This window comes from Euwallacea similis, chromosome 16, assembly GCF_039881205.1.
Source record: "Euwallacea similis isolate ESF13 chromosome 16, ESF131.1, whole genome shotgun sequence".
Taxonomy (NCBI): domain Eukaryota; kingdom Metazoa; phylum Arthropoda; class Insecta; order Coleoptera; family Curculionidae; genus Euwallacea; species Euwallacea similis.
Window position 1 is genome coordinate 1,752,701 of NC_089624.1, and position 27,313 is coordinate 1,780,013.

Genomic DNA, 27,313 nt, shown 5'->3' on the forward strand with positions numbered 1-27,313 from the left:
AACAATTTAACATACAATTCGACCCTGTTTACAAGCAAAAATTAATTTACTCCTTGTTATCTACTAATAACTTTTCTCGACAAATCAACAACCAAGAAGGCAAGAATTCGCTCACAACACATTACTAGAAAAGAATATTTTGTCTTGTGTTTAGGAATAACGCCTCATACACGAGTAGAGATCTTTCCGACCAAATTAATAAAAAGAATACTTCACCTCAAACGTATAAAACCTATTCAGAAAATAATGATAGAAAACATTATGCTATAGGGTGGTCCAATTGCCTTAGTTCAGGTTATGATTAACAGTATAGAACGCAAGTAACAATAGGGAACAATGGCAATTAGACAACTCTATATAAAGCTTAAAGAGGTGAAGCTATAAAGAAGTATCAAACAGTTGTACTTCACATGCATATTTTTAAAGACAAAAAACAAACCTCATGCTTCTTCGACGAGCCTGCGCTGATTATGACCTAAAACACAACCCTAAGTACCTTATTGAATAAAAAATGTCAGGAAGAAATAGTTTAAGTTTGAAATTTTTAGCGTTTACGGGAAGGAAGGTGTTACATTGTATCTGCTTTTGCACAAACGCTAAAAATTACAATTTAAATATTTAATTATTAAAATATCATTCTGTAACTATTTATGTTCCTGTTACAGCTGGATTAATAGCCATACATCAGAGCTAGTTACAGAATTCTCTATATGTTATAATGTATTTTCAGTAATGGTAATACGCATTATGAAAAATGTCTTTCGAAAATGCAGTTATTTCGCGGCTTGAGCCAAATCAATCAATCAATATTATTTATATGTTCGTCTTTAAAACCACAATAGGTGTTTGGATGAGCTTAAAAAAGTCATATTTATTGGCATATTGTTGAGGCGCACGTTTTACACCTCCATTATTGAAAATCACTACTATAATACCTACTAAATTCCGTTTTCGTACATTTCTACACTTGAGCGACCTCTCCATCCATTTGCAGGATCCATTGCGCGGCTTTCGTCACGTCCCACGTCGAATTTTCCAACGCATTCAGGCAAGTAGGTAAGTCGACATTAACTACGTTTTGTAGTTTCACTATTTTTATCGCTTTCATAACGTCCCAGTCTGATTGGTCGAGAGCTTGCAGACATCGTTCTGTTGGTATCTGTGAAGACAATTGAAATTTTGGTCATAAATCTAGTCGATTTGAGACATACAGGATGTTCGACAGTCGATGGAAATATATTCACTTTTCCTAAATAAAGACTATTATTATTATTATTATTATTAGTAGTAGTTAAGTATTTAAGAATTTTTTCGTCAATAATTAATAGAAACATAATTTGTTCTGATTTTTCAACAACATTGCGCCTTTTTATAATATGCTAATGTAAATTGACTCACATCTTTTCCCAACACTTTAGACATTATCCTAACTTCGTCTGAGTCATTCCCTCTCGTTCTCGAACTGGGTTTTGCATTAGCAAATTTTAACAGATCTTCGCAACTAACATGATGACTGTGTACCTATAATAATATTTATTGAAATATACTAAGTTTCTTCTTTTTTTTAATTAAGTATGCAAACGCATCATATGAAACGAACTCACCTTGTTGTCACCAGCTTTAAATTCGCCACCATCCACAACATCGTGATCGGAGTGAATATCGTCTAATGCGTTGAGATTTGAGGCGATTTCTTCCTCAAAGTGCAAAGATTCAGGATTTTTTTCCACTGCTTGCACCATATTATTAGAGTAAAGAGGTTCGTTGTTAGAAGGATGAGCAAACGGATCGGGGATGATCTTATTCGGTGGAGACACTGTATTAACCTTGAAAAAAAACACAAAAAGTGTAAAAATGCTTACTGCAAACTTTTTTTGAAGTTATACAGGGTGGTCCAATGGTGTGAGGAGGAGGAAATATTTTTGATTATACAGTGTGTTTCAAAAGCATATGTTCGCATAATAAGTGTCAAAATGGTGAAAATTGTAATGTTTTTAATTGAATCTAAAAAACTAATAAACCTTAGTATTTTTTTCGCTATAACCGTTTTTCTTCTATCCTTCGCTCCCCTAACTATTAAGCCATCTTGTATAGTACTTGCTAGGCACCTTATCCAGAGTTCTTTGGGCACTGGAAGGCGGTATAATCAAAGGATGTTTCCTTGTATGCCTTGGTTTTGCAGTTAACAAAGTCTTGTTGCGATCTCTGGGAGGTAACGGTATGGGATTTTCATCATTTGAAGATGGATTATTTAACCTAGGAGGTACTGCTGATCGAGGTATTGTATTGGTCACTGTTGACCTCGGTAGCGTTGGAAAACCTATAGATGAAGTTATAAAAAGAGTTTTAAAACATTTTGTTTCTCATTGCACAAAGTACAACATTCCAAGAATGAATTCCCATAATAGGAAATATGAAGACATGTTCAGCACCTAAATAAACTCCAAAAATTTCGGAGATTTCTGCTTTACCTGGCTTATCATTTAAATTATCAGAAATCGAACTTCTAGTAGAACCAGTAAATCTTGTAGGCAGGGTATTACTCGCCAGACTCGCTGACCTAATTCTGGTACTTATAACTGGTTGACCTGACCTCAACATCCTTAACGGATTCGTTACCATCAGCTAAACAAGTTTTAAAAATGCATGATTAAAAATACTGTATAAAAAAGTTTTTATTACCTGATTTACTTCTGGAGTGGGACTTTCGACTAATCCCTCATACGCCATTTGTTTCTCCTGCGTTATAGTCGACTAGAGGGAAAATGAACATAAAACAAAAAGGGAAAAAAACAAAAATTAAAATAATCAAATATCGAAATAAAAGCGAAATAAATAAAAGAATAAAGTGGGTGAGGTAGAGTGGGATGAAAGATGAGATACTCATGTTTCGACATTAGATATATTTGCTTATGTAATTATTATGAGTGCGCTGGTTAACAAAATCCCTATACGAATACTTATAGGTACGTTTAATGTCTCGAAAAAGGATGGAATAAGATTGTTCAACGTTATGGTCATTGTATAAAATGCGTACAATAGTATAGCCACAGTATAATAAATTTAATAAATTATATTTGGCATTCAGTTAATTTTACTATAAATATACTCGATAGGGACCATAATATTGTTTTACAAACAGCCTTAAGGTACGACACTAATTAACCCAAGACATATACGCGCATATAGTGTACTTTAAAAATTGGTATTAAAAGTACTTTCATGAATTCACTGCTGACAATACAGAGACAGAGAGACAACAATAAGACAACAACATATGAAATCATAGTAGCAAATGAAGAAAACGCCTCAAAGGCAAACAACAAACGAGAACTGCAGAATTCATAAATCCAGCTTTAATTCAGGGCCTATTTAAAATATAAAGTTGATGATAGTTCTTGAAAGTTGAAATCCTATGGAAAATAATGACTAATACATAGTATCACGTTAAAATTGATTAAAAATTGTTACGAAAAGATAATTTTGCTTTCCTTCCCTCTGCCCATATTTATGGCCCCTATAGATTTTTAGACAATATTTCCTAAGAGATAACCATACAACATACAACGAACGTATTCAGTTACTACAGTTCAGTAGATAAACACATACATTAATTTACCATATTCATTGTACCAAACTTTTAAGGAAATGAGGATCATAAACCTCGAAGTTCAAAAGTTATAATAACATTACTTATAATAATTAAAAGTTAAATATACCGGATGATCAGATATTGGGAAAGGTCAGTATAAAATGATTAAATGTCTATAATAGTTATTTACTTCATAAGTTTATTAGATGACTTATTACAATACGAGTTTTTTACAGACGAGACGACATCACGACCCGAGTTTGGAAAATATCAACGAGTATTGTAATAACACCTAATGTATGTGTATCGTATATGATTTTATTCCATACTGGCTCTTAATTTAAAAAAGATTTGTGTTCTAAGTAAAAAATAATCAATGTTTCTTGAAATTATGGTGAATGCAAAATTTATCTATACTTATCACTCCAAAACAGTTATGAGCGCAATTGAGTATTTATCGAAACATGCTAGTATCAAATGCATTCATTATTTATTTTATAAATATTTGATTTTACATGCAAAAATTTAATATTGTAATATTTTAATTACCTTTAGGTAAAAATTAGTTTTCATTATAGTTACAATAAAAAAAATGTTTAATTACAGTTGTGGAAACGACTGTAATGTTTCAAACGGTAGATCTGCAATTAGAGTCTGATAAGATTGGTTAGCAAAAACAGTATAGTATTAGGTACTGTAATATTCAGTTCACCGGTCGCAAATAATGTTAATATATCATAGAGAAAATAACTCTGCCTAGACAGTATGAAATAAAAATGTAAACAGGGAATTACCACTCATTTACAAACTGGAATCGCTGGAACTGCACCCAGATAACTTTTTGCATCGGGAAACCGAAGTGGGACTTAACCCGCTTAAAATACTGCTAGATGGGGGAGGAGACCGCCCCACCAACTTCAAATTACATTGAGGCTTCAAAAACGGGTTAGTCGATTTATTTATCATCTCAGACCGGACACTACAATTGGAACTGGAAAACTTGGACAAGCGCCTGCGCCTCCGCCAATCGAAATCGACTGAACCTACCGAAATGCAGTCACTGTCACTTGAACTGGACTCGTATACTTGCGGATTATAAGATTGCCGGCGTCTGTTCCGCTCTCTGATACTTCTGCTATTTTTCCTTGTAACATTCTCATGAACGCTACTAAAAGACAGAATTCTAGGTCGATGATAAATGTGATTGTCTTCAATTGTAGGAATAACTGGATCTTCAGTGGAAGCTCTCTTATAAAAAACGTAGGACGATTCGAAATACTGAAAAGGTTTCCGACAGGTATGAGGCTCTCGAAAGCTTTGGGTCTCTTTGACATCCCTACGAAAAGGACCTGCGTGCGCATATATTTTTCTAGTAACACCCTCAGACTTAGTCAAATCCCTACTCTTAGGAGAAACGAAATCATAATCTACAGTCCTCCCGAAATCATCATCGAAGCTTAAATTTTGAAAACGGTTTTCTATGGTGGGAGTCATTTGCCTGCGGCCCCAGAATGGAACATCAAAATTGTCGCTTCGAGGTGACGATGAAGTTAAATTTCTACAGGAACTGTGAGGAATTCTACGAGCCGCAGGAAATGGCCTGGTTAATAATTCTCTGGATCTAGCGAAGTAAAATTCCGCTGAAGCTTTATCCCAAAGGGGCAGGCGCAGTGTTGATAAAGGATCTTCCAGAGAAGAATGGGAGCTCACGAACTGAAGATTTGTTTAGACGGATGAAAACAAAATGAAATAATAAAATCAATATGGTTAACAAATCAACACATCAGTGTGTGAAATGTGTAATAAAGAAATAATAAAAGGGAGGAAAAAGAAACGTAAGAAAAATGTGTTAGTATGTGTATAGTAGCTTGCAATCAATCGCTTAATTTTCTGAATATTATTAACTTTTAATAAACCTAATCCGATGTTTATAAATTCAGTTACACATATTTCAGAAAATTAAGTTGAAATGAGCACAATTAAGGATCTTCTCGGTTCGAAATCATGTGTAAATATAAAGTTTTTTCATTTCATTAGAATCGTAATTATTATTGATCTTCAATTCCAGAAAGTCCTTAATCTTGCATTTCAGATAAAATTAAAACATTTGCTCAGTAATAAAACTTGAAGCAACATTAAATTCGACATGAAATTTACCTGTAAATCAGCTGTTGACAAAGCTTCTTCTGAAAAGTTCCTTCTAGCTTCCGGTTGAATTTTGTCCGCGTTATCATGTACTGACGGAAACTTGAAGATGAAAGAACTTTTTTTTTTGCTTGGAGATGCGGGAGTCGTAGGAGCCGGGGCCGAAAAGGATCTGTGAAATAAAATTATGTGCAGCGTTACGATTCGTAAATCTCAATTTTAAGACAGGGACATATTTTCTGAGGAATTTTTCATCGAACTTTTCATGATATGTAGCCCAACTATGTCTAAATTACCTGGTGGTTAATTCGTTAGCTAGAGCAATCGCAGTATCTAAAGTCTTTTTGTCGTGGGCGGAAATGGGTTTTACTGTGGCTTGTTTTTTAGGTTTGGCATTCAACTTCTCCTTTAATTCATTGCTCCTATTCGATCTAGAAAACCACTTCACTGTTTAAGCAAATTTAAATATCTCATTAAATAACTTTTTATTGTAATTAAAACAAATTTAAAAAACTACGTACCCTTCGTGATCCACTGATTGGCTCTGATTACCAAAATTGCTGAACATGAGTTCCATTTCGGCCATAAGTGAAGGACCTAAGAAAATTACTTTATTAATATTCAAGTTATCTTAATAGTTATACAGCGTACAGCGAAATTTCTCCCCGCTCTTCTTCCTTTTACCTTCAATTCATTAAATATTTAGTCTTTTATAATGTTGAAGTTAAAAAAACTACAGGTATATAAAAAATGAGATGTGGTGGGCCAAGTTGGTTTGGATTTTCGCATTAAGTAGGTTCAAATTAAAAAAGAACAATACTTCTTGTTTCTCATACGCATAAATTTCAGTAACACTTACCTAAGTCCAATTGAGGACTATTGTTCGTTTCCTCATCGCTTATTTCATGATATTCATGATCTTGTAACGATGAAGCAGCGGGCGCGCAATCCCCGTCTAAAAGGGGAGCCGCTTCTAGATCTTTGTGAGGTCTGTATGGGGCCACAACTTGTGTGGGAACACTAACGTACTAAAAATACATAATACCTTGGTTGAATTACACCTTGAAATAAATAATTTAGGAATTTAATGCTCTTGCGCCTCGTATATTCCGTCCTCGTAAATATCGGATAATTTCTTTAAAAATTAAATTCAAAATAGAAAAATTATAAACATGCCGAAAAAAGTAGACATTTAAACACATACATTTCCTTTCGAGCCGCCTAAGAAACTCAGATCGCCAAAATAGGCGCCATCAAGTCCGACGTGACCAGTATGTTTAACATCCCCTTGAGGAGCGCTGATCATTTCACTCCTCAATTTTCGACGGGACGACGATCGAGAGGAATCCATTCCCGACCGTTGAAATGAGGAGCTCGGCAAATCGCTGCCGAGATATGCTACCACGTTAACGGGATCGAAAACGCCTGTTTTGCCGCTGGGACTCGCTCCTTTCCAAAAGGGACTATGCGTTCTAGATATTTTGAAGAACAAATTCAAATTATATTAGAATGTTCTCAAACATACAAGGAGTTAGTAAAACCCGGAAGCTAGAAAGAACAGGAATCTAGCTTTTCAAAAAAAATTTAATAACGTTTTAATATTTTTTACATATTAAAAAAAAAATCGTCTATCAGCATTCTAGTTCTCTTTACTAACTCTAAATGTCACTTCAACAAAAATATCTCGATTCGCAGAATAAATTTAAGACTCACTTTTTATCAAGCACAGTAATAATGTCGCTAACCCTAAAACTCAGCATATGCGGGCCCTCATTGGAGGTGAGTTTGGCTTGCACTTGTTCAGGTCTGCATTCTGCAAGAATGGGTCCTAAGAAAATGAAATATTTCTGAATTATAAATTTCTGGAGTTGAGTTCTATTAACTTTAATTAATGTAATAAAAAAAACTTTGTTATTTTAAATACTTGTAAGCACTTTTCTCTTAACTTTTATTATAAATTTAAATAATAGCAGAACTAACCAATATCTGCAAATCTGGGCCTCTGAGCCGGCTCGTGCCGCCAACAATCCAACATCAAGTTATAGTGATCCAAGGGACAGCAGTCCGGTTGCTCCAATCGTTGAAAATTAGGTTCGTCTATCGCTTCCAGAATTTGTTGACCTGAATTAGTTAATCACACCATGAAAAATAATTATATGGACCAAGAAAAATATAATCGTACCTGTTAAAGCTGCCCAGGGCTGGAATCCGTAAGAAAACATCTCCCAAAGAGTTACGCCAAAAGCCCAAACGTCGCTGGCAGTGGTAAATCTTAAATAGCTTATACACTCAGGAGCACACCAAGCTATAAATGAAGTTTTCTTGACGCGAAGCGAATTGGCATAACAACGCAATTTATTCCCTGATATTGTGTTAGCAGCAAAAATCTAGAAAAACGTTCAAAACATTGAATACCACATTTTTCCATTTTTATAAATCCCCGTGACTTGAACTCCCTAGAGGTATGTTGAACAATCCGTTTAATTTGATAATGCGAGAGGCGACATGTGATAACGTTTTTTGAAGATGTCAGTATATGCTTTATGTGACTAAAATTTTACTCTAGCGTATAAGATTAATTTAATGATTTCTTCTCTGACATTACCCATTCGTTCGTACCACGGAACAAGAATTTTAATGTTATAAAGGATTAAAGAAAGATTCAAATTTCAAAATACAAATCACAATCTCACACATGCTCAGTCCTTTCAAATTTGGATATTATCCTTTCCTTCTTAGTTCTAACATTTTTCGAGATTTTTTCTGTTGAGATATTTTTGAAGACGCACTTACCAATAGGTAACTTTAAATTGACATTAAAATTAGTCTGATAGTAGTCTTTTCCTTGACCTAAGGCACGACTCAGTCCGAAGTCCGAAATTTTTACTTTATTTTTCGAAAATACTAGAATATTTCTCGCAGCCAAATCTCTGAAAATAATATTGTATATAATAAAATAATCTTTTGGGAAATAAAAAGGACAATATTTATATAAAAAATCTGTCGTTATAATTTTGTATTGACAACTAAAAAAAGTTCCAAAGAATTAAGTAAACCGAATATGTTTATATTAAAATATAAAAGAAATGTATGCAAAAAGGAAATTGCAATTGTGTTAAAATTGTGAATAATCTTTATTTCATACTGTTTGGGTAGATATTCTCTTTAGGTTAAAACTAGTGTCCACTATGGTCACAGTAAGAGGGAAAAGTTTGACACAACTGCAGTTATTAAAATAATAGAAAATGAAAATGAATGCTTAGGATGATATTTCGAATTTATTTTGAGATTCATAATAATTCGTTCTCGCAAAAGACACAATAATCCCTGATAATCGTGTTGTCGAAATATAAAAAAATAACGATAATGTAAGGAAACAGTAGATAATAAATATTACTGATCAAATTGTAATCTTAGTACACTCACCTATGAATCAGTCTGTTTGCTTCTAAATATTGCATGCCATCACATATTTGATATGCAAAATCACATAATGTTAATACGGGAAAACTTGACCTCAATGAAGGTTCTTTTAAACATTCCAACAATGACCTGAAAATTGTTATTAAAATTTACGTACATAGGGAGTTCCACTGGAAACAATAATGAATGAGATTTCCGCACTAAATTATGCGTTATAATTCTCAATTCTCAACGTAGCCGGTGAGACGCCCTGTATAAATAAAGAGAACTGAACTACCTAAGTGGAGCTAATTCAGTCACAAGCATAAGGCTGCCCTCAATATTTGGAAGCACCACTCCAAAAAATCGTACAATGTTCGGGTGGTCAATATTATGCATTATAGAAGCCTCTTTTAGGAATTCAACCATGTTGCTTTGCATTCTATCCCTCGACAAACATTTTATCGCCACTTGGATTCTTTCACCTAGAATATGTATTGCATTATATCATATAGATTTTATCAAATTTTTGATAGATTAACCAAGGGAATATACTTAAATTCAAATTAAATTACTGAACATTAAGCTAATCTGAATAACAAGGCGATAGGAAATTCTTAAGTATTAAATAGGTAATTACCCAGAGGATAATATTTTCTATGGATTTACAAAAATAACATACTTGATAGCTTGTTTTAATCTCAAAAAATAGGAAATTTTTCCTACCTTCATTACACCAAACACCCTGCTGCACCACTCCAAATTCTCCCATTCCCAATTCTTTGTTAATTGTTATACTTGCAGCTGGAATAATGTGTTTACTAGACACTTTAGGAGACTTAGACATAGTTAAAGTGTCAGTATTTAACAAAAAGTTTGCATCTGCAACTAATGATAAAAACCAAATAGTTAAGTACACAATAGGTGAAAAAATAAATTTTACCCGTATTTTCTTGCTTTTTGTGTGTTAACAACTTTTTAAATTTGGACAAATAATTGTGAGGGAAATGTTTCTCATAATATTTCCTCAATCTCCTTATCTCAGGTTTTGACATTCCAATTTCCAATAAGTCACTATCTGCCGTGAATTTAAATTGAGATGGATGAGCAATTTTCAGAGTATTTCTTAAAGAAGAAAAATTTTTATACATTAAAATTTAGTCAAGATTTAAAACCTCACTTACTTGAAACTATTAAAATAATGCTGCAATTCGGCTTCTACAAGGAACTCATACAGGCCTGGGCCTTTTTTCATAGAGGAGTTTCCAATCTCTAAAGAAAGTAGATAAAAAAAGGGAAGTAGTTAATGTGTTTACCTACATCTGCTTAAATTCATTCATCAGAAAGTAAACTTATAAGTACTTTCTATTTTCTTCTCTATTCTTAAATTCAAAGTAGGCTTTGCCACCATTAGGTTTATTTCAACAATTTCAAGCACGACTGAAGATTATAACATACTATCCATTAAGTTGAATGAAACATTTATGTTAAGTTACTAGAATTTTTACTTTGTGATGGACACAAGAGAGCACATAGAGAATCTTCTGTAGATAAAATTTGCAACCAACATATAAAGCTATTCTCTAGATAGCTCTAGTACATCTACTTTGAATTGTATTATAGTAATGAGCCATTCACATCAATTCAACAATCAGTTAATCAGCTCAGATAAAGAGTCTGATCCCTGCAGCATTTTTGTGTATACACTTAAAAAATGAATTGGCAGTCTACCTTTTGCCTCAAATATATTTTTATTCAGAAAGTATGCTGGATATTACACATATTCATATCATTAATTTACAATTCTATATTCAATTTTATTATTAACTATTAACTTAATTCATATATAAAAACTCCTCCAAAAAATAATAGAAAAATCAAAAATACTATAAAGCTATGGCACCAGTCCCAAGCTATATGACAAGATATATGTGTAGGGTACTAGGTTTGCAATGCAGTTAAGTACCTAAGCAATGTTAAAAGGAACACATTTCTTAGGTACATTAATCACAAAATTGGCTGAGCCCTTATTTCAAGATGTAACTCACAACCTACCGAACTTAATGTTAAGGTGCAATATTTGTGAAGTTTTATTTATTAGATGCAAAAAATGAACAAGTCCCAGCACTACTATTTAATATTGGTGTCCTTTCTGTAGGTACTTAGCATAACATATAATTAAATTTAAGAAAACTTTGGTGTGCCTCTTCTTCACTTTTATTTCAAAATAAATAAAATATAACTTTGAATGATTGAATAAAATTGAAATTAGTTAAAAAATATTAAAAAAAACATTGACCAACAACTTCAACAAAGTAAGAATAAAAAAGTATGGATGACATACATAACTAAATTAAAGAAAATGTAAATCATACCCATTTTAACCAGAGTTTTCACAAAGGATCCAATGTAAAAGGGCTCAGATCTAGTGCAATTAGAATAATCATGCAGGGGGTTTAGTGTGCAGTCCCACTATTCTAATTCCTACTGTTTCAATGCATTGTAATACCTGGAAAAAAATCCATTCTGTCTGGAACTAAATGAGTAACAACTCTCACTGGTATTTTCTTAATTTAATTATGTTTGTAATCACGGAGAACTTCAATGAAACTGGTTTATTTGTATTTATCAAATTATCTCTCGACCTCCAAGTCGTTTAAAAATAAAAACATTTCTGTCAATTTTTTTTCAATTGTTGACATTTTCACTTTGGTCCAGATGTCATCAATGGGAAAAATCAGAATTTCATCTCACACTCGCCACAACACGCGATGCAATATGTACCGGGTAATTGAATGATCATCTTAGTGTAGATATTCGAAAACACCTATTCTGTTTATTAACAATAACCTAACCTATGAGGAAGGTCTTATTTTATTAATATAAACAATTTTTTAATTTTAAACGAAAACATGTATAGGAACGTACAACTTTTCTTTAAAACATTATCACCACGTAGTGAATCAATCCTACAAAATACCCTTTCAAGGTCGATTAGCACAAACTTAATTTTATATCGAGATGTAGTGAATAGAAAAGAAATGTTAAAATCGCTTCCTACGATGGATGAAGGTACAGCAGGAGAAAAAACCAAAGCCGTAGATCAAGTATTACATGAGAAGCAGCAAATGTTCCCAACTTCCAATTCCGCAGACCGACTATTTGATGGAGTACCTTTCAAAAACTTACCAATTGTTAATGTTCGAGTGTCCCACAATAACACAATATTCAACTTCACAGACGCTAAAGGAGTGCCTAGAATGATTAGGTCATGCGGCATAGAAGGATATAAAAATACAAGAAAGGGCACAAATATTGCAGCACAAGCAACAGCTGTAACATTTGGTGTCAAAGTCTTGGAGAAAGGATTTAAAACTGTAAGAGTTCGGGTGCAGGGATTAGGTCCTGGTAGGATGTCAGGTATAAAAGGGTTACAAATGGCAGGATTGAATATTATTTCTATAACTGATAATACTAAAGTATCATGGAATCCTCCAAGAGCAAGGAAACAAAGAAAGTTGTAAAATTGGTATTGATTGGGCATACAGTGTTACATCTTATTTTAAATTATGTAACTTATAAAGTTAACAAGCAATGGTCATTCTTTAGTTATTATGTTGTTTTGTTTTCATAAAATTTCAATAAAGAACTGTTACACTAAAAAGCATTAATTAAATTGACCCTTTTTACCAAGCAAAACTGTTTTTATATACAAATTTTAAAAAAAGTATGGAAACTTAGTGCAAATTGTCTTGAGGACCTCTGTAAACTTACCCAAACAGGTGAAAATATATGTATATAGTTCAGTGAAATTAAAAAAAAAAAACTGTATTCATCAGTTCTTAATTTTTATTAGACAATCACATATTTCTCAGTTTTTCTTCATTTATTATAAGGGAACAATAGTTAAATCATAGAATTTACTTTTTGTTTTCCATCTCCCTTTTGTAAATGACAGATATGCAAAATATATCAAAACCAAACTCCACATCCTAAGTATCATCTATCGCTTTAAAACTAAAGTAAAAAGATAATATTTTAAATTAAAGTAAATGTAGGTATAGATAAGTACAGCTTACTGTAGGAAGAAATTTGAGATTTTTGTTGATCAATACATAATGCCAAGAATTTGACCACAATCAGAGTAAAATAGATAACGGTTTCTGATAAATCTCTGCCTAGATTTGAAGTGTTGTGAATTAATTAACATTAAACATACACAGGCAATGTCCTACCTAAATTAAGTAAATAAATAAATTGGTATAAAAATATAAATTCAATACATAAATCCACTATACATATATAACCAGCTTAAATTTCAACAAAAAAAAATTAAATACAAATTTTGATTTTATAAAATGATCTGTTTATTTAACATACTTAACACATATTTGAACCCGGCTAAAACGCTTGGACAGTCCTTAAAGAAAACATTTAAATAGTTTGTATCTAATTCTGTGGATTTTTCTTTAAAAGTTTTTGATAAATTATATATAAACGTCGAATCAAATATCTGACTTATTATTAAGTTTGGGTATGGATATTTCAATAGTGAATTTAGATATTTTATATGTAATAATACGCTTTGGATTTGAGCCATCTGATGAACTAAATGCCTGTCAAACGTTAAAGAGTTCTCATTAGGGTTAATTTCAAAATGTCTCAGTACTTTTTGTAATAAAATTATGCAGTCTTTGGTAGGAAAGTAATAAAAGCAATTTTTGTCTACTCTAAATGGTACATGATCATTATTTGGCGGCAAATTATGCATAAAAGAGTGAAATCTGTTCTTGTACCTTTCAGGTGACCTATAATATCCTACTTTTTGATCAATATAATTGAGAATCATAAAACATAATACTAAAGAGTAAATCAAAGAGGTGTCAAATGATATTTTTGATGCAACAAATTTTAGAGCAACTAGGAAAGTATGCCACTCAGTGGGAAAATGTTCCAATACTGATGCAAAGCTAGTTTCTATATTCAGTATTTTAAACCACACATCTCTCCTCCCCTGCAGAGTCAGTTCTTCAATTTCTTCCAAAGAAGGCACTTGTTCCAAATATTGTTCTTGTGGGAACCTCTCAACTTTAGTTCCATCACCTCTCCCTACTATTGTAAAGTCCACTGCTTGGGAATTTGTCACAATTTTGTGGATGGCACGCAATATATCAAAAGACACTTTATGAGAATTTTCTTTACGGTGATCTTCAACTTGGGGAATTAGATAAAAAATATTTTGGGTAAGAATGTCCATGAATGATGATGGGTACAATGCCCTGGTGAAGTTCTTTATAAATTGCTTAGAAATTGCATTTTTTGATGTATTATTTTTTTCCAAATGTGTTTCTTCAAAGCTGAATGTAGAGGTTTCATTATATGTGTTTAACTCTTCATTACCTCTTCCAATATTTTTAGTATTCTCTACTTCATTTGCTTCAATTACAACCTTAGTTTTACCATTTGCTAACTCTTCTTCAACATTACTGCATTTTACCTTGATGTTTGTTTTGGAGCAATTTTCTTCACATTGAGTCACAGCAATTGTATCTAGTGAGTTGTCATTTGAATCTTTACTATTCAAATTACTTGTGGTCAGTTCTCTTGGAGTTTCTTTGACACTCACAATTGTGGTATCACTTTTTCTTTTCTCTTCAATGCATTCATTACTACTTATTTCAGATCTGATACACATTTCTCCATTTTCCACATATTCAATTTGTTTCTGTGTGTCTAAATAACATTTTGATGCACTGACCTTGCTTAAATTATTTTCACCTTGATCTTCAACAGAGCTAACAATAACATTACTAGTTTTAGGCTTTTTAATACTAGTTTCAATCTCACTTTCTATACTTTCAATTTTTTCTCTTATATGTTTGAAATCTATTTTTCTACAGTCTTTGACAATGTGTTTTTTAATGTTCAACTGCCTAAAAAACTGGCTCTCAACAAAATAATATGACGTAACAATTTTTTCAACTTTGTTTAAAACAAAAAGTCTTTCTTTTTTGTTTCTAAAGCTACCTAAAATGAGTTGCACAGCTTTTTCTGGGGTTTGACTTCTGAGCCACTCAAGCACCATTTGTATCTTACCTTGATTGCTAACGTTAGCAATCCCTATTGAGCAAAGAAATGGATTGAATATATGGCTATCAATGTAGTCATTTCCTAATAATACTGGCAATAGATGAAGAGTGTTTAACTGTAAGCCTGGAAAGCTTTCCAAGAACTTTTCAATCTTATATATTTTACAAGAAATACACTTGTAAGGCCCAGTTCTCCAATTCCCAACCGAAGTTACTTTGCTGTCCAATGTTTTAAAGGGAATGTATTGTGCCCCAAATAAAAAATAGTCTGAATCAAACGTTAAAACTGGACAATCCAAACTCCTGGCAATACTAGCAATTTCAGTATCTCCCTCATACTCACACATCATCATTTCAACATCTAACTTCCTTAAAATATCTTTGAATGCTTCACGCATGAACAACGGGAACACGACTTTATTTGGCTGTTTGACTTCAAAGACTGGATCTAATTGGTTAGCAATGTTGATTTTGTCTTGCATCCGGCTTATGATTGTGGGAAGTTTCCGCTGCTCAAAGCCACCATCAAATACTACAATAGGCTTAACACAGATATCTTTAAACATTCCGAAAAACTTCTCCACAATACAAGCGTATTTGTCATAATCTCCCCCATAGCAGTTGAAGGATCTGGCATCGAATTGCCAGTGTTTCCAATTATACAATTGGCAAGATATACTGTGGCCGTCTATTATTAATTTGCAATCTCGGAGTTCGTAATTTTCGAAATAATCCTCAGCTCTTTCGTTCATAAATTTCGTGAAGCCCTGAATTCCCATTTTTGTCTGGTGCACTTTTGGTTTTCTACTTACATGCTAAAATGCCATGTCAACAATGGAAAGTACATCTATGAAAAGTGAGGTTAACTAGTAATTAAAAATTCATGATATTTTTAAATAATGAACGGGACGTGTTAGATATTATTTAAAACGGCGTTCCCCAACTTTTAAGTCGCCTAAAATGATGAGATTCGTTATAAACATTTTACTTTCTCAAAAAGGGGAAAATATACCCATGAAACAATTGTTATCTGGTGTATCACTCCTAGCAATGGAATTTCTGAACAATTCCATATTCCACATATGTGTCAAAGTTGACAGCAAAATAAAAACATATCGAACTTCATAAATAATAAAAATATCTAGTTTTAGAAGAAAAGCGACGTAAAATAATAAATGTGATATAAATAAATCTAAATCCAGTGTACACATATCACAACCAGAACTTGTTTACAATGGAATCAAGGGGAGAGATATCGGAACTTCAGCAACTAGTTTCAAGTGATGCCGAAAATGACGACAGTACAATTCAAGAAGATCCCACTGACACCACAGAATCGAAAGTTATGTCTCCTATAAGAAGCGCGAAAGTAGTAAATAGGTTTCAAAACATTCAGTAAACTCTGCCTGATATGAGTGCCTAATTTGTAGTTTTCCTCTTCGGGAAATACAAGCCACAGTTCCGTAGCAAGATCAGCAGGAAGAGGGCAGGTTGGGTCAACAGGAGGCTCAAAAATAGCCTTTATTAATGAAAGGAAGCCTTTCAGAGAGCCTTTGAAAGCTAGCACTGCTCGGCCGAGGAATCCTCATAAAGGTAAATATTAAAGAAAATAGTAGTTTGTAATAATATTTTCATTACTTTTCTACTATTGTATTCCTAGTTTATTTTGCACCAATGTTTTTTTATGTTTTCATTTTGTTTTGTTCTTTTTATTTCTTTCTCTGCATGGATAGAGCTTCCAAAAACAGATATCCACCACCATTCTTTTATATCCCAAGTGCCAGATGTTCGACACATGGAAAGAGCTCTTCTTGGATTATTGGCAGACTTCCATTCAGGGAAATTAAGAGCATTTGGGGGAGGGAACACAATGGATCAGATGACAAACATCAGGGAGCAACAGGAAAAGTTGGCCAAGTTACACTTTGACTTGGCAGGGTCTGCTAATATACCTTCATTATCAGAGGATAGTTTAAAATCCTCCCAAAATACCATGAGTCAATTGATACAAAGACTTGAACAGCTTAGTGTTTCAATAGAGGCGTTGCACAGTAATTCCACAAAGTAATTTTACTTTATGGTTAAATTTGTGCTGTGATTTTTATTGTTATAAATTATTATATTAGAAAGCCTAAAGGTAATTTAAATGTTAAGTAATTTTTCATCCTATGGGAAATTCATTGAATAAAAAAGAGAAGTTAGGGTTGTTGGGACTGTTATGAAGGTTTGTTTTCGAACAATATTTTGAGGTTTTATATTTTATTTATAATACATAATTATATAATTTATATTCAGGATTTTTTATTTGAGGTCGATGAGACAGTATCTGAGTGACGTTTTTCTGTAATGTAATTAAAATTAAATCAAGTTTTATGAAAAAAAATTATATAAGCAAATTCACATTATGGTAACTTACTTATTTTGTTTTCTGCTGCATTGGAAGCAGTAACAAATGTCCGTTGCAATTTGCCTTTCTTAGATTCCCTGTATTTTTTTGCCACTTCTTTTGATAATTCTGCAATTCTTATCATGACTGGTGCAGGGTAACTGAAAGGTGAATGGAGATAAAAATTTCCCTGCATTTTAACTTTGTTATTGTGGTAAGGGTACCATTTTTGGTATCTAATTATAGTAATAATTCTTTATTTGCTCAATAAACATCAGGGGTTTTAATTAAATAGAAGATTTATGTTCTTAGTAGTTTTAGTATCAGAATTTTGACCATGTTATCTTAACAGGGTACTTATTGAAATGTTTGTGTTATAACTTTATTTTGATTATAATTTTAATGATATTCCATGGAAATGTCATACCCCTAAATAGTTCATAAAACCTCGCTGCCACCTACATTTTTCTTTTCTTTCTTACCTGCATCCCATAAATTCAATATTCGTAAATGTCCTAGCTAATGCCACCAAATACTCCTCAGAAAATCTGCCTTTGTGAGCCTCCATAAAGGCTTTGCGGAGTTCCCAGTGCTCCTCGGGCTCCGTTTCGTCCTTATAATCGTCTATATTCCAGTCTAATGAACATTGATGGGTCATTCTGACTTGAGCAGTCGTCGTCAAGTTTATATTAGAAACCCTTAAGTGATAGAGCACTGAATTTAAATCAATACAACGTCTTCATTTACCTATTTCTGAGTTCTTTAAAACTAAAACATTTCTTGAAAATTTACTACACAGAAAATCTCATTCAAATCATGTTAATTTATGCTTCATTAGAAAGCGTGAGGTTTGTATTTTTGACAGTGACAATAATTGTCATTACTACTTGACAAAAATATCTTAGGTTAGTGGTATTTATTCAAATTTTTAATGTTTTAGATATTTTTCATAGAGATATACTAATATTTAAATAAATAATAATATAATTAATATATTTTTTTATTCTTCTTTGAGTAGAAATCATTATTGTGTATTTATGTAAATATGACAACGAGAAGGGTCGGTTTAAAGTATGATAATAAAATAATCTTAGCCCCAATGGTTCGGGTTGGAACACTTCCAATGCGGCTACTAGCCTTACATTATGGTGCTGATATGGTTTATTCCGAAGAAATCATTGATTGGAAATTACTGAAATCAGTGAGAATAGTTAATGGTAAGTTTACACATTCAAAATCACTTTTCTTTAGTACAAAATCACTGAAATTCTATGAAATACTTCAGGCACATAAAGTTTTTAACCTGGAAATGTAAGCTTGTCTGTGTTTCCTGTTTTTCTATGTCCGTATTGTGTCTGCTGGACATTCACACAGGACATGTCTGCTCTTCAAGAGGCTTAAAATGCCAAAGTAAACAAGATAAACTATTTTTATAATATATTTTTCAGATGCACTTGGAACAATAGACTATATAGATAAATCAGACGGGACAATAGTTTTTCGCACCTGTGCAATAGAAAAGAATAAAGTTGTAGTTCAGTTAGGCACTTGTGATCCAAACAGAGCTTTAAAAGTAGGGAAAATGATGTAGGAAACATTTTCACCATTTCCCAACTAGATTAATTCCTTTTCATTATTCTTTGTAGAGAAACTGATGTGGCTGGTATTGACATAAACATGGGTTGTCCCAAAGAATTTTCTTTGAAAGGTGGGATGGGGGCCGCCTTGTTGACTCAACCAGAAAAAGCCAAAGCAATTCTGTCAATATTGGTAAAAAATGTATCAATTCCAATATCATGTAAAATTAGGGTGTTTGAGGACATGAAGGCAATGATAAATTTAGTTAAGGACCTAGCTTCAACTGGAATTTCAGCTATTGCAGTTCATGGGAGAACTAAAATAGAAAGGCCACAGCATTTAAATCGCAACACAATGATAGCAGCTGTGGCACGAGCCATTAATATTCCCGTAATTGCAAAGTAAATAAAATTATTATACAGGTGTTCACGTGTTTTCTGTAATGTCCTTAGCATTGTGTATCATTTAATTTAGCAATAATATCGCATTCATTTAAGAGGTTGTAAGAATATGTGAAAAATAGTGGATATGACTTGCTTATTACGCTAATTTAATGCCTAAATTAGTAAAAACCATTCATATAGTGTTACACAAATTTTTACTGTTTTTCTGCTAGTATTATCAGCAGTCTGGATTGTAACATAATGTGCTCCTATTTTCAGTGGTGGTTCAAGGGAAATAGATAGATACAGTGACATATTAAAATTCAGAGATGAATGTGGTGCTAGCAGTGTGATGATTGCTCGAGCAGCAGAGGCCAATTGTTCTATATTTTGTCAAGATGGAATAAAAAATCTGGAAGACGTTATTGTAGCTTATTTAAAGCTAGCTGTAGATTATGATAATTCTCCCAGTAACACAAAATATTGTGTTCAAAATATGTTGAAAGAATTGCAGGAAACACCTAAAGGAAAAAAATTCTTGGAGTGTCAGACGTTGGAACAAATTTGGTATGTAAAATTGAGTGCAATAAGTAACAAATCGAAACAACAACATGGTATTGTAGTTCCATATGGCATTTAGGTGACTACTGCAGACAGCGACAACTAGAATTTCAAGCTAAAGGAATGCTTGGTAGAAGAGAAATAAGTCCTGACATGTTCAATGAAAGCCCCAAGAGGCCAAAATTAGATGCTGAGGAAGACTTAGATGTCTATACTGTGAAATGTGCATTCATAAGGGTCAATTTTCATGACCCTGATTTGCCAAAGAGCAGGCTCATATCATACTGTGGGAAAAATAAGCTGAAAGTGCCGAAGTATAAAATCATCAATAAGGATAAGCTTTTTAGGGCTGTTGTTACTGTTGATGAGAGAAGATATACTTCCTCTTATTGGTATGGTGGCTGAAGTGTTGGCGTAATGGGTCTTTCATGACTATAATGTTACAGGGAAAAGAACAAAAGATTTGCTGAACAAGGGGCCGCTTTGTCATGTTGTGTAGGTTTAGGATTGATAGACCGAAAGACGTTAGTTACCAATGGAAGCATACTTGAATAACACTATCAAAAAGAGACTATTGTTTTATTTAATTTCACATTCCAAAATAAATTTTTGTATCGACAACTGAATTTATTCAAGAACTTATCTATTTTTGGGCAGAATAACCGTAAAATTACTTTCTACAGATGTGGAAGTTCACCTGTTTCTCTTCATTTCCTCAATTATTTACTTTAAATTGTGGCTATTTATTCACAATTTCTTACCTCGGATCTGCACCCTACACTGACAGTGTCATTTAAAACACGTTTTTGATTGAGGTTAAGTTTATCGTCACTAAACGTCTCAAGAAATCCAAAATCATTTAAACAGGATAATAAGTAGAGGTAATATTTAAGGAGGAAAGCAATGGGGAAAACTAAAAAACTCAAACCGTCTGAGACGGCTTTGAAAGTGTCTTTGGAACAGGATATTTATAATATGAAATTTGTCACAAGCAAAAACAGAACCAAGGTGAAGGAGAGCCAAGAGGAGGAACAGGTAAGTTTCCTATAAAGAATGCTAGAAAGCGAATGGAATGGGAGATATATGGTACTCAAGTAATCATAGAAACTGAGTTGCTAAAACTTGGTATTGGGAGGAGATTTTCATTATGATTCAACAAATTTACCAAATCTAGATCGGTACATCACTAAAGTTAATGTACTAGACTGGATGTAGTAAAATTCTTGCCAAATTATACATTAACTCTTATTATAATACCATATGTGGTGGTGGCCCATATAATTAATTAACTGAATTATCTAACAAGTATGCTTTCAATAATAAGCAATTGCTGCTGTTAGCCACATTGCTAAATATAAAGTCAGCATATGATAACGTAAATACATATATATGCAAGTTGTGTAGTCCATTGTAAGATCAATTGATAAAACTCTGTATCAAAAAAATATTTATTTTACAAGTAATGGTGGAGAACTTTTTGGACAGCTATCCTCAATTTGGGAATCCCACACGGATCCCTTGTTAGCATACTTTTTTTTAATTTGATACATTATCGCATAACAAAATGCATAATATAGAAATTTGGCTTGACAGATATACCTATTGCCATTTATTAGGCACATAAATATGCATAATAAATAGCATAAAAAATTCATACCTTTTTAACTTTCTATGCAATTTTTATGCATTATGTTATGGACATAACATAAGTGTGACTCCTTGTTGCCACTTTTAATGTTAGTTATCTGCAAAGATATCTTGAGCCAATTGAAAAATTTGACTGAAATACCTTCATTACATTGTTATAAAAACTATTAAACAGCAGGTGAAAATATTTCTACTTACTCGAGGTGTTTTTCTAGTTTGTAGATTCAACTTTGTCCAGAAAAATTTTATCTGCTGCCAGAAAACAACAAAGAGAATTGGAAGAAGATTTTGAAGATGCTGGAACAAGTAATAACAAGAAAACCCAAGTGGTTAAACTTGATGATGGAATGCATAGTGACTCAGATGAGAGTGCTGAAGAGGTATGTGCAGTAATACACATAATAAGATGTAAACAAAATACATATGGAAAAACTTGTAAACTTTAAAAAATCCTTTCTTGTTTAATATTTTATGTGTTTGTTTCATATAGGAGGATACCTTAGAACAAGACATATTTTATGAAAATATAACAATTAATGAAGATGACGAAAAAGCAATAGAAAAATTCATGAGTCACAATCCTCTTCCTCAAAGAACATTAGCTGACATAATTATGGAAAAAATTACACAGAAACAAACTGAGCTAGATACACATTTCAGGTACGTAATTTTAAAATTTAGTCAACATGATCAAATAATTACTGCTCCAGTTTTAATCCCTTTCTTGTGGGGCTAATGCAAGATGTTCTTTTTAAATAACTCTTTAATATTATCAATTCAAATAATTAGTTAAAATTAGCCTTATGAAAATATTTTTAGTGATGTTGGTTCATTGCAATTACAAGACTTAGATCCCAGAATTAAAGCCATGTATGAAGGCGTTAGGGATGTCTTAAAAAAGTACCGTACTGGAAAACTTCCGAAAGCGTTCAAAATCATCCCAAATTTGAGAAATTGGGAACAAATTTTGTATATAACTGGTTGGTAGCCAAATGAATAATAACAATATCATCAAGAAATTTTGAATCAAATTTTCAGATCCTATCAGTTGGTCAGCCGCAGCGATGTACCAAGGAACTAGAATTTTTACCTCCAATTTGAAAGAGAATATGGCTCAAAGGTTCTTTAATTTGGTGCTTCTGCCGCGTGTAAGGGATGATCTCGCTGAATATAAAAGGTTGAATTTTCATTTGTACCAAGCGTTGAGGAAAGCACTTTATAAACCTGGAGCGTTTATGAAAGGTTTTTAAATATTATTAAGCTATAAAGATTTATGGGCTGAGTTACAATTTTACAGGTATTTTATTGCCTCTTCTGGAATCAGGTAACTGCACTCTTCGCGAAGCGATAATCGTCGGGTCTGTGATTGCCAAAAATTCTATACCGATGCTGCATTCATCAGCTACTATGCTCAAAATCGCTGAAATGGACTATACGGGAGCGAACTCGATATTTCTCAGAATATTCCTGGATAAAAAATATGCATTGCCATATCGGGTAGTAGACGCTCTAGTTTTCCACTTTTTAAGGTAAGTCATAATTTTGCTAGAGTAAAAACATCGTGTATCTCAAGAATAGAGCCTTTAGTATAGACGATTGCTCAATTGCTAGAACAAATTAACTCACTACACTTATATTTAACAAACTAAATATTTTGAAAGGTTTGAAAGAGATCAGCGGGAATTGCCAGTTCTATGGCATCAGGCTTTCTTAACCTTCGTGCAGAGATACAAAGCCGACATATCAACGGAGCAAAGAGACGCTTTGTTGGAGTTACTCAAAAAGCAACATCACCACACCATAACTGCCGAAATACGACGGGAGTTGCAGCACGCAAAGTGCAGAGACGCTGAAGATGCAGAGCCTAAAATGGACTTTGACTAATTTTATTGAAATTTGATGTAATTTAAGAATAAATATGTTTTAATGTTTTTTTTTTATATGGAATTATTATTGCAAGGAAATTTTCTTGATATATGTTAAGAGAGAGACGATTATCGCGTCTCATAATTCTTTCTGATGTAAATAGAATGAGTTGAGACTTAATAAATTCATCAGCAAGTAAATTTGATCTCTCATTTTTTAACTTGTCCTTCGGTTTAACACATCTAATGTGATTACTCAATTTCTACGATGTTTACAGCTCTGGGTGTTCTGTTCCAATGTTATTTCAACTTATATAAAGGGTTGGTTGTTTGTTAAGTCTAATCTGTCATATGACGTTTGTACTGTCAAATCCAAAAAGTAAACAAACCTTTTCTTTCAAAAAGTTGTTTTAATTTAAACCAACAATACATGATCACATATCTAATAAGGGTGATTTGTTAAAATGTAAGTAATTGTTTTAAAGTATTAGAAAATTAGAACATTAGAAGAAGTATTAGAAAATCAGAATTAGAAAAAATAAGAAATTCAGCCCATATTTTTGTGCCCCCTAGGCCTGCTTCTATTCAACTTCCCCTAAGTTTGGAAGGAAGTTTTCCCCTAGTACAAAATTAACATGGTTCGATACTCCACTGCTTTATCACACATTATTTTGGCAGTCACTGGGTTGTACTGCCTTAAAGCCCTAAGTAGATATGAGAATCCTTTTAGTAAAGTGCCATTTGGATTGGTAATTCTCCATTCTCTACTGGGCATATGGAGATGGGGTAGGTATTTGCGTGATGATGTTAAACTTAAGCATTATTTATTTTTTTCTTAGGTAACCCTCAATATGGCCACAAAATTGATAAATTCTATAAAATCACTGAAACATTCAAAGATTTGTTACTAATTCCATCCATCAATGCAACTATATGGCTTAAGTATAACAATTATTTAAGCCTCATGTGTAGCCACATACTTCTTTCTTTAGTTCCTATAGTCATATATTTTTATGACAGTCGAAAGCAGGAAGTAGTAAATGCCTTTCTCTTAGGCAATGCATTTTCTCTGATTTTGGTTTCTTATTGGAATGAAAACTTCTTTGGAATAAGTACCTCAATATCTTATGTGTTAAGTTATTTTGTTATTAAACAAGATATGCTCTCAGGTTTTTCATGTGAAGTGCCCACTCAAGATCTACTTAATTATTCCATGTGTTTTTTTGTATTTTTCGCAGTGAGATCACTTATAGATCCAGTTTATTGATTTTAAGTCTTAGGAATTCTAAAGTGTTCACCCTAGAAAATAAAACTTTAAATTTGCATTTTTTGAACTCTGCTAATCTTCCTACTAATTGTAATATGGGAGATTCCAAGTAAGCCAAATTTTGTATTTTGTTTTGGAGGTGGGAAAAAATTGTTTTTGAAAAATGCAGGGCCTCTAGAAAAGGAGGTAAATTCCTTAATGATTAAGGCACAAATTCCTTGTGCTAAGGAAATATGAATATTTTTTTGCAGATATTAAGTTCATGTTTTATAGATATTGGTAGCTAGTATGTTACTATAAAAGAACGACATAAATACTGCTGTGCTGCAGGAAAAACCCATAACTGACAATTTTTCAGTAGTAAAGACTTATGTCTACTGGATTCTAGCAGTATTTCATATTTTTTTAAGTTTTCTGAAAAAAAAAAGAACATTTTAGAAAAAAAGAAAACTCCCAAATTAAAATATTTGACCCTAAGTACCCCAAAATATCTATAATTCTTCTTATAAACACGATAACTGAAGAGACGTGGTAGAGTCATTTTCTCACTTGTCAGGAACAAGGGTTTATAGTGATCCTTGGCCTGAGCGCCATTAAATAGACCCCACAATTCTCTTCAGGAGCAAGTCACCCAATTGTTCACCTAGTAAGAAAACAACTTCCTCCATAGTAAACTCATCAGAGGCCTAACGCATCTCTGATATGAAGAAATTAATAGTAGCAAGTAATCTAATTCCTCAACTCTATTAATGAAGAATTGACATTTTTCTACAAATTAAAAAAAAAACGTCTCGTTTCCAAGAGATAGATTCTTCTTCATTGAGGAATGATCATGCATTTTCTGAAGGAGTTTATCTTTATCAAATTGACTTAATTTTTCGGTCATCTAGTAAACTAATACCTAAATTAGTTCATTTAGAGTTAGTTTTATTTGTTTGAATTAAAGTTTAAACCAAGCCTTTGCCCTTTCCTGAGATAAATTAATAAATTTTGTTTGGCCAATTCTAAAAGTTTACCCCGACCCTTTAGATTTGTTATATTGGAATTGATAAAAATGGCTGTTAAAATGTTGTTCGGCGAGAGCTCCCTGTCTTCAGCCGCCGTGGCTTTGGGATGTTACGCACTACAATTTTCGTTACCTAAGGCGTCCAGGTTTCAGGAATCACACAGTACGTTCGGTACTCTGGGATATAGGTATTTTAGAGTCATGTTAGAGGAGAGCTTGTGATATTATAACAGGATTTCTATTTATTTTGTGCTCATCAAAATAGGGTCTAACATTTTTAGTAGAGCCTGCCCAATTTGATTGCTAAATATGGTGATACAACTAACTCAGCCTTAGCATCTTACTTCCCCTTATTATGATATTGTCCAAGCTGTACCTCTTACCAAATATCCAATATCTCATATCAAACCTTGATGTTTTTGAATACCTCTTTATACGTGTTTAATAATAATTGCATATAATAATTATCTCATGAATAAGATCTGGTAGCTATCAGTCTGTCTCTATCTAATACATTGCGACTTATCTCTAATTTGATCAAGGTAGTATCAGTTATCTTTTAAGCAATACCAAATGGGTAGGCATCAAAATTTTCACCCCTGCATAATTTTGCTTAGTGTCTAGATAGTACCTTTATGACCATTTTATAGACGCAAATCCTAAAGGGCGTCTTATAATTAAGTTGAATATGAAAATTATGTGTATATGTTATTTGTGTAATTGGACCCAATCATTCATCTTTGAAATTTTTAAGTGACTAAGTGCAAAGTAGATACCTGTACTTCTTGTGCTTTGTATGGCTGCAGTTTCGCATATCAAAATATTATTGTAACTATAATTTATGTGGTGGAAAATCCATCCACTTATCTACATAATTCAAAACTTATTTTTATAGAAACTATTTATAAACATAATAATACATATATATTTGTTTGATTTTACTGAATAAATGAATAAATAGTTCGTTACTAATCGCCGATTATCTTTATTCCACACCAGCGATTTCTGCAGGGATGTTCGAGGAAAAAAATTGTATCTTTGGTTTAGACACATTGTCTGGAATGAAAGTCTGAGCAATCTGTGATACATGTTTCTACAATTTTTCCGACGAATTCTTCCAACAAACAGCCTTTGAAGTGAAGTTGGATGATGGGATATACGATTCAATTGCGAGGAGACGATTATATGGCTAAGTTAATGCCAAACCATAAATAAAGTTTCAAGCAGGGTAGGCTTTAGCCAATCTGGCGCCCTGGTCTATATTTTTAATTACGGTTGCCCAACCTTGCGCTCCCACTCCCACTCCCCACCCTCCGTAAAGCCGGTACTGGTCCCAAGTTCACCTCCTGTTGATCCTTGACTTCAGAGAATCCCTCCAATCTCCTGACTCTT

General features: G+C 32.9%; 8 protein-coding genes across 13 annotated transcripts; 5 read left to right on the forward strand and 3 right to left on the reverse strand.

The window, feature by feature from the left end:
- Positions 1-413: 413 nt before the first annotated feature.
- Ack-like (activated Cdc42 kinase-like) lies at positions 414-11,829 on the reverse strand. Of its 4 annotated transcripts, XM_066397930.1 has the most exons (22): positions 11,649-11,819; positions 10,324-10,411; positions 10,083-10,264; positions 9,866-10,027; positions 9,438-9,624; positions 9,164-9,289; positions 8,531-8,667; positions 7,920-8,042; positions 7,718-7,858; positions 7,451-7,565; positions 6,942-7,209; positions 6,597-6,765; positions 6,259-6,334; positions 6,034-6,168; positions 5,750-5,909; positions 2,683-2,754; positions 2,472-2,625; positions 2,109-2,320; positions 1,605-1,826; positions 1,399-1,521; positions 940-1,159; positions 414-475 (listed from the first exon to the last, which is right to left on the reverse strand). In XM_066397930.1, the coding sequence occupies exons 1-21, from the start codon at positions 11,662-11,664 to the stop codon at positions 962-964; spliced, it is 3,066 nt and encodes a 1,021-aa protein (XP_066254027.1). In that variant the 5' UTR covers positions 11,665-11,819; the 3' UTR covers positions 414-475; positions 940-961. The 4 variants fall into 4 exon arrangements, with proteins under 4 accessions (XP_066254027.1, XP_066254026.1, XP_066254028.1 ...); XM_066397929.1 differs by lacking the exon at positions 414-475 and having other exon boundaries at positions 825-1,159; XM_066397931.1 differs by lacking the exon at positions 414-475 and having other exon boundaries at positions 826-1,159; positions 11,515-11,819.
- Positions 11,830-11,946: 117 nt separating this feature from the next.
- mRpS11 (mitochondrial ribosomal protein S11) lies at positions 11,947-12,759 on the forward strand. Its single transcript, XM_066397938.1, has one exon. The coding sequence runs from the start codon at positions 12,052-12,054 to the stop codon at positions 12,661-12,663; it is 612 nt and encodes a 203-aa protein (XP_066254035.1). The 5' UTR covers positions 11,947-12,051; the 3' UTR covers positions 12,664-12,759.
- Positions 12,760-13,067: 308 nt separating this feature from the next.
- LOC136414140 (protein asteroid-like) lies at positions 13,068-16,234 on the reverse strand. The gene has a single exon (XM_066397990.1). It carries the CDS (start codon positions 16,005-16,007, stop codon positions 13,491-13,493), a length of 2,517 nt encoding a protein of 838 aa, XP_066254087.1. The 5' UTR covers positions 16,008-16,234; the 3' UTR covers positions 13,068-13,490.
- A 73-nt stretch (positions 16,235-16,307) lies between these two features.
- LOC136414144 (coiled-coil domain-containing protein 28A) lies at positions 16,308-17,611 on the forward strand. 3 transcript variants are annotated; one of them, XM_066397996.1, is made up of 3 exons: positions 16,308-16,600; positions 16,659-16,821; positions 17,007-17,611. In XM_066397996.1, the coding sequence occupies exons 1-3, from the start codon at positions 16,463-16,465 to the stop codon at positions 17,294-17,296; spliced, it is 591 nt and encodes a 196-aa protein (XP_066254093.1). In that variant the 5' UTR covers positions 16,308-16,462; the 3' UTR covers positions 17,297-17,611. The 3 variants fall into 3 exon arrangements, with proteins under 3 accessions (XP_066254093.1, XP_066254091.1, XP_066254092.1); XM_066397994.1 differs by having other exon boundaries at positions 16,340-16,600; positions 16,962-17,611; XM_066397995.1 differs by having other exon boundaries at positions 16,340-16,597; positions 16,962-17,611.
- LOC136414145 (partner of xrn-2 protein 1-like) lies at positions 17,486-18,337 on the reverse strand. The gene is made up of 3 exons (XM_066397998.1): positions 18,097-18,337; positions 17,645-17,775; positions 17,486-17,569 (listed from the first exon to the last, which is right to left on the reverse strand). The coding sequence occupies exons 1-3, from the start codon at positions 18,270-18,272 to the stop codon at positions 17,520-17,522; spliced, it is 357 nt and encodes a 118-aa protein (XP_066254095.1). The 5' UTR covers positions 18,273-18,337; the 3' UTR covers positions 17,486-17,519.
- Positions 18,338-18,554: 217 nt separating this feature from the next.
- Positions 18,555-20,703, forward strand: Dus2 (Dihydrouridine synthase 2). The gene is made up of 6 exons (XM_066397991.1): positions 18,555-18,831; positions 19,063-19,201; positions 19,261-19,593; positions 19,855-20,142; positions 20,199-20,528; positions 20,583-20,703. The coding sequence occupies exons 1-6, from the start codon at positions 18,660-18,662 to the stop codon at positions 20,689-20,691; spliced, it is 1,371 nt and encodes a 456-aa protein (XP_066254088.1). The 5' UTR covers positions 18,555-18,659; the 3' UTR covers positions 20,692-20,703.
- Positions 20,704-20,997: 294 nt separating this feature from the next.
- bys (Bystin) lies at positions 20,998-23,720 on the forward strand. The gene is made up of 7 exons (XM_066397992.1): positions 20,998-21,171; positions 21,999-22,163; positions 22,274-22,443; positions 22,603-22,763; positions 22,822-23,025; positions 23,081-23,312; positions 23,445-23,720. Exons 1-7 carry the CDS (start codon positions 21,040-21,042, stop codon positions 23,665-23,667), a joined length of 1,287 nt encoding a protein of 428 aa, XP_066254089.1. The 5' UTR covers positions 20,998-21,039; the 3' UTR covers positions 23,668-23,720.
- Positions 23,721-24,013: 293 nt separating this feature from the next.
- LOC136413928 (uncharacterized) lies at positions 24,014-26,814 on the forward strand. The gene is made up of 3 exons (XM_066397693.1): positions 24,014-24,114; positions 24,222-24,434; positions 24,488-26,814. Exons 2-3 carry the CDS (start codon positions 24,284-24,286, stop codon positions 24,913-24,915), a joined length of 579 nt encoding a protein of 192 aa, XP_066253790.1. The 5' UTR covers positions 24,014-24,114; positions 24,222-24,283; the 3' UTR covers positions 24,916-26,814.
- Positions 26,815-27,313: the final 499 nt, after the last annotated feature.

Coding starts and splice junctions, on each gene's coding strand:
- Ack-like (XM_066397930.1), bottom strand. Junction 7,210..7,450: donor ATTACTGTGCTTGATAAAAA/GTGAGTCTTAAA, acceptor CAAAATATCTAG/AACGCATAGTCCCTTTTGGA. Junction 5,910..6,033: donor GCTAACGAATTAACCACCAG/GTAATTTAGACA, acceptor TTTATTTCACAG/ATCCTTTTCGGCCCCGGCTC.
- mRpS11 (XM_066397938.1), top strand. CDS start 12,052: ATGTATAGGAACGTACAACTTTTCTTTAAAACATTATCACCACGTAGT.
- LOC136414140 (XM_066397990.1), bottom strand. CDS start 16,007: ATGGGAATTCAGGGCTTCACGAAATTTATGAACGAAAGAGCTGAGGAT.
- LOC136414144 (XM_066397994.1), top strand. CDS start 16,463: ATGGAATCAAGGGGAGAGATATCGGAACTTCAGCAACTAGTTTCAAGT. Junction 16,601..16,658: donor CTATAAGAAGCGCGAAAGTA/GTAAATAGGTTT, acceptor CCTAATTTGTAG/TTTTCCTCTTCGGGAAATAC. Junction 16,822..16,961: donor GCCGAGGAATCCTCATAAAG/GTAAATATTAAA, acceptor CTGCATGGATAG/AGCTTCCAAAAACAGATATC.
- LOC136414145 (XM_066397998.1), bottom strand. CDS start 18,272: ATGACCCATCAATGTTCATTAGACTGGAATATAGACGATTATAAGGAC. Junction 17,776..18,096: donor ATTGAATTTATGGGATGCAG/GTAAGAAAGAAA, acceptor TTCACCTTTCAG/TTACCCTGCACCAGTCATGA. Junction 17,570..17,644: donor TGCAGCAGAAAACAAAATAA/GTAAGTTACCAT, acceptor ATTACATTACAG/AAAAACGTCACTCAGATACT.
- Dus2 (XM_066397991.1), top strand. CDS start 18,660: ATGACAACGAGAAGGGTCGGTTTAAAGTATGATAATAAAATAATCTTA. Junction 18,832..19,062: donor ATCAGTGAGAATAGTTAATG/GTAAGTTTACAC, acceptor TATATTTTTCAG/ATGCACTTGGAACAATAGAC. Junction 20,529..20,582: donor AGATATACTTCCTCTTATTG/GTATGGTGGCTG, acceptor ATAATGTTACAG/GGAAAAGAACAAAAGATTTG.
- bys (XM_066397992.1), top strand. CDS start 21,040: ATGGGGAAAACTAAAAAACTCAAACCGTCTGAGACGGCTTTGAAAGTG. Junction 22,164..22,273: donor CAGATGAGAGTGCTGAAGAG/GTATGTGCAGTA, acceptor TGTTTCATATAG/GAGGATACCTTAGAACAAGA. Junction 22,764..22,821: donor ACAAATTTTGTATATAACTG/GTTGGTAGCCAA, acceptor TCAAATTTTCAG/ATCCTATCAGTTGGTCAGCC.
- LOC136413928 (XM_066397693.1), top strand. CDS start 24,284: ATGGTTCGATACTCCACTGCTTTATCACACATTATTTTGGCAGTCACT. Junction 24,435..24,487: donor ACTGGGCATATGGAGATGGG/GTAGGTATTTGC, acceptor TTTTTTTCTTAG/GTAACCCTCAATATGGCCAC.